Source organism: Alnus glutinosa, chromosome 2, assembly GCF_958979055.1.
Source record: "Alnus glutinosa chromosome 2, dhAlnGlut1.1, whole genome shotgun sequence".
Lineage (NCBI taxonomy): Eukaryota > Viridiplantae > Streptophyta > Magnoliopsida > Fagales > Betulaceae > Alnus > Alnus glutinosa.
The window spans coordinates 34,299,179-34,303,585 of NC_084887.1; the positions used below are offsets into that span (position 1 = coordinate 34,299,179).

Here is a 4,407-nt window from a genome sequence, read left to right on the forward strand (position 1 = left end):
AAATATTTTAAAGATTCAGGGGCACGGGTATTTTCCCAGATTCCGTTAAATTCTGACCAACACCAAAATCCTAGAATTTTTTTTCTTTCTAAAAAACAAGAGGGGTATTTTGAAAATTTTGACATGATCGATTTAATAGCAAATCTTAACGGAGTACCTGTTATTGAGACATTTTGAAAATTGGAAACCTTAGTTTGAGACGTTCTGAAGTTCAGTACTCTTAAGTCAAATAGACTGATAGTTCGATGCCCTTAAGTGAAGTTTACCCTAAATTCTTTTTAAGTTTTACCTATATTTCGGGTCATTTTTTTATCTAATACCTACGGGCTACGAGTCTTACCATGCTCAATCTAGCTAATGTCACCATGAGACATATAATATGTAATTTAATATTTTATTCCAACATTTTCAATTTCCTTTAGCTTTTATTTATCCTGAATGTTACAGGTGACTTTATTTTGTGGTGTATGATTTGAGTATTGATTAAAATTGCAAAATTGAACTTCGTGTTGAATTGAGATAATTAACCACTGATTAAATAATAATAATAGATTAGGGTCAATCGCGTTTTTGCAGTTTCTTCTTGTTGTATTAATGTTTCCTAAGAATATGTGATGAAAGTACCATGCAAATTAACCTAAAAAGAAGTAACATGCATGAGTTAAAAAGAACAAGAATGGCTTTCTAAATTTATGTCTATGTTGTAGCCTGTAGGTTCCAACCAAGTAACTAGTATGACTACATACGATCGATAGACTTAAACTTCAAAATTTTTTGTGGGTAAAAGAATTAATTAGCATCCTATTATTCAAAATTTTATTCAAATTTTGAAGAAAAACACCACTTTTTTTTGTCTTCCTATTTTAACTGCTTATTTCTAAGAAGCACTTTAAATCCCATTCTTTATTTTTTTTTTCTCTACTCCATTAAAATACTCATTCTCATTCTTTAAACACTTTACATCCCACTTTTTCTCGTTCTTTAAAATATTCATTCTCATTAAAAATATCCATTAAACCCACCTAAAGAATGGTACAATGGTTTTTTATATATGAAAACTATTGTAGTATTTTGTCCAAAAATGGGATTTCAATTTAGTTCATGAGTTTTCTAATTCGATAATAAAGTCTTTAGGTTTTCCTCTCGTTTCAAATGGGCCGTCCATTTGTCAATCTTTCATATCATTTAATTAACAGTATTCCATGACGTATCAATTAAATTAATTTCCTGTGCCCTCGTTTGACATGTCATGTACCAATTATACATGCCAAATGGCACATGTACTTTAAATTACAAATACACTATAAATAAAAAATTAAAAATATATTTTCTAAAAAAATAAAATAAAAAGGCCATGTGACCGATGATCCTAAATAAAGGGTAGGGCACGCAACGTCCCCTTCAGAGGGGTTGTCACCCCAAAGAAGAGGGCCAACGTCCTTTTATCTAGTGATCAGAGGTGGCCAATTAGGGGTGTTCAGCCATATCCGGCCAACTTGATCTCTCTCTTTTCCTTTTTTTTTTTTGAGTTTTAAATTGTTTTTTTTATCTAGAGTTATTTATAATTTAAAGTACATTTACTGTGATTTTTTCCTTCAATATATATTAAGACAGAACCCGCAGGACGTTTCCTTCGATGCCCATTCGTATAATTGACATTAAATGGCAATTCCATTATGAAGATAGTGGAATGGATCACAGCAAGGGATGACTGTGTAATTTGAAAAATGAAACTTTTGACCAGTGCTGCATGTGGTAATTAACATGTACAGATCGAAGATGTAATTGACTGAGATGATTAGGGCAGGCAACAATCAATTATGGGATAGCTAGCTCTAGTAAATTGACAGTATATGCCAATATCAAAAGGATCTAAACTGCATTTTTGCTTGGTTTTGGTACATCTTCTGACCTCTTAATATGAGGTAGGAGGTTTCAATGCCAATAGATCGAGCCAGAGCAACAGTAAGGTGTAAGCACCGTGCCCCCACTTGGGTTGCAAACATAGTTTTCAAGTCCACAGCTTAATAAAACCACGCGGCTTCAAACCTCAAAACTGTTTTCATCAGCAAAAAAAAAATGAATAGTTTCAACAATTGACAGTAGCAAAAGCTCCAAAACCACTTCACGCATCCTTAGGTTGCATGGTCCCAACAGCTCAAAGATGAGTCTAGTTGTCAGTCAGGTGTGATGTTGACTGACCTCTATTTATTCCCCCTCAAATCCTCCCCCTCTCTTCATTTCCTCAATCACGTCCATACACACTTCAGTTTCTTGTAATGAATATTCTTTTGTTGTTCTTCCAATTTTCCAGCGACTTCAGAGGGTAATATTACTCATTTAGTTTCCCTTCTTAATTGTTCAGAAAAGTAGCATAATTAAAGCTGAAGAGCTAGTTTGCTTTGTGCAGGAAAATGGCTCTTCTTGGTTTCTTCCTAGTGGGGTTCATCTCAATGTTCTCATCCGTTGAAGGGTATTATGGGGGTTGGACAAATGCTCGTGCAACTTTCTATGGTGGAGGTGATGCTTCTGGGACAATGGGTATGTAATATGTTATTCCTCTATTCGATTGAATCTAGTTTTATAGTATTTTAATTTTTGTAGATAATAAGAACATTTGCTTACTCATTCTCTTTTTGGCGATTTTGTAGGTGGTGCTTGTGGGTATGGAAACCTGTACAGTCAGGGGTATGGGATTAACACAGCAGCACTGAGCACTGCATTGTTCAACAATGGCCTAAGCTGTGGGGCTTGCTTTGAAATTAGATGTGTAAATGATCCACAATGGTGCCTCCCTGGCTCCATTGTAGTCACTGCCACTAATTTCTGCCCACCAGGGGGATGGTGTGACCCTCCCCAACTCCACTTTGACCTCTCTCAGCCCATCTTCCAACACATTGCCCAATACAGAGCTGGGGTAGTTCCTGTAGCTTACAGAAGGTAATCTATAACTACAGGAAAAACGGTCTTTAGCGACGACGGTTGCAGATGCCCCGTCGGTGAAGACTCATTAGGCGTTTTATCTCTCGATCTCTTGGTTATTTACAGACTCCTAAAGTAAAATTTTATTTCATGGGTTTTGTAGGATAAGGTGCAGGAGAAGTGGAGGTATTAGGTTCTCCATCAATGGCCATTCCTACTTCAACTTAGTCCTTGTGACCAATGTCGGTGGTGCTGGTGATGTGCATGCTGTGGCCATCAAGGGCTCAAGAACAGGATGGCAGGCAATGTCAAGGAATTGGGGACAAAACTGGCAGAGCAATTCATACCTCAATGGACAAAGCCTTTCTTTTGTTGTCACAGCCAGCGACGGACGCAGTGTGGTCTCATACAATGTTGCTCCAGCTAGTTGGTCCTTCGGACAGACATATACTGGAAGTCAATATCGCTACTAAACATCCCTTTAGCTCTACTATATGTATTGTTACACCATGTCTACTAGAGTATGATAAGATTATGGTTCCAAAATCTTATAGATTAGATATAATTAAAAAGAGTTGAAGAGTATATAGGGCCAATAATATTGGCTCAAAATGAAAAGGGTTTGATTTAAAATGGCCCTTTTCATTTGAATATGTAAGTTTTTGCAGTTCATGACTTGCTCTGTTTAATTTGAAGCCTGAAGACCTTATTTAGCTGCTGGAGAGATACTCTCATGGGCAGTTTGGTATTGAAATTTTACCAGCTGTCGCTAAGGCATAAGAGTGTGAAAAGTAAGTGTTTTATTCTAAGGTCATTAATGTAACAAGCTTTTAAAAGCTGCACATGCCTATGTCTGTATTTGAGATATATATTATTTGAATGTAATTGGCAAATTAAGTTTAAGTTTCTCTAGTTGATGGCGATGTAAGAGAGACCTCAACTATTATCCAACTTATTGTTCATGTAATAAATGTATTCTTTCCTTTCACACTATTGTTTTGTTTAACACACATGCTCTTTTCTCTCTCTCTCTCTCTCTCTCTCTCTTTTCTTTCCTTTATTTATTTATTTTTTTTTTTTTGTGGTCTCTCTATGGCATCTCTCTATCTACTTTACATTTCTTTGCTTCTCAAAAGTCAAGACGGCACTACACGTTATTGGAATTTTTTGAGTTCGAGGAAAATATACTTTAATTAGCTCTCTAAACTATCACAACTTTTTTATTTACGCCACCTAACTTCAAAACTAGCATATGGATACATTAAACTCTAATATCAATTGTCAAAAAGGCCACGCTCTCAGTGTTGGACGTAAAAATAGATGAAAAAGCGGTCATAAGCATCACATATTTTAACTCAAAAGGTTGTTTTTTAAGTTTTGTATTTATGTTGACAAATCCTAGTGTCAAATCATAGGTCGTTTTGGTTGTAGTTGATAGTAGTTGAGTTAGAGTTGAGTCTAGTTCGAAATGTGATTCAAATGGCA

General features: G+C 35.7%; 1 protein-coding gene across 1 annotated transcript; it reads left to right on the forward strand.

The window, feature by feature from the left end:
• The first annotated feature begins 2,172 nt into the window (after positions 1 to 2,172).
• On the forward strand, positions 2,173 to 3,910 carry LOC133859689 (expansin-A10-like). Its single transcript, XM_062295197.1, has 4 exons — positions 2,173 to 2,326; positions 2,411 to 2,541; positions 2,652 to 2,940; positions 3,086 to 3,910. Exons 1-4 carry the CDS (start codon positions 2,280 to 2,282, stop codon positions 3,393 to 3,395), a joined length of 777 nt encoding a protein of 258 aa, XP_062151181.1. The 5' UTR covers positions 2,173 to 2,279; the 3' UTR covers positions 3,396 to 3,910.
• The last annotated feature ends 497 nt before the right edge of the window (positions 3,911 to 4,407 follow it).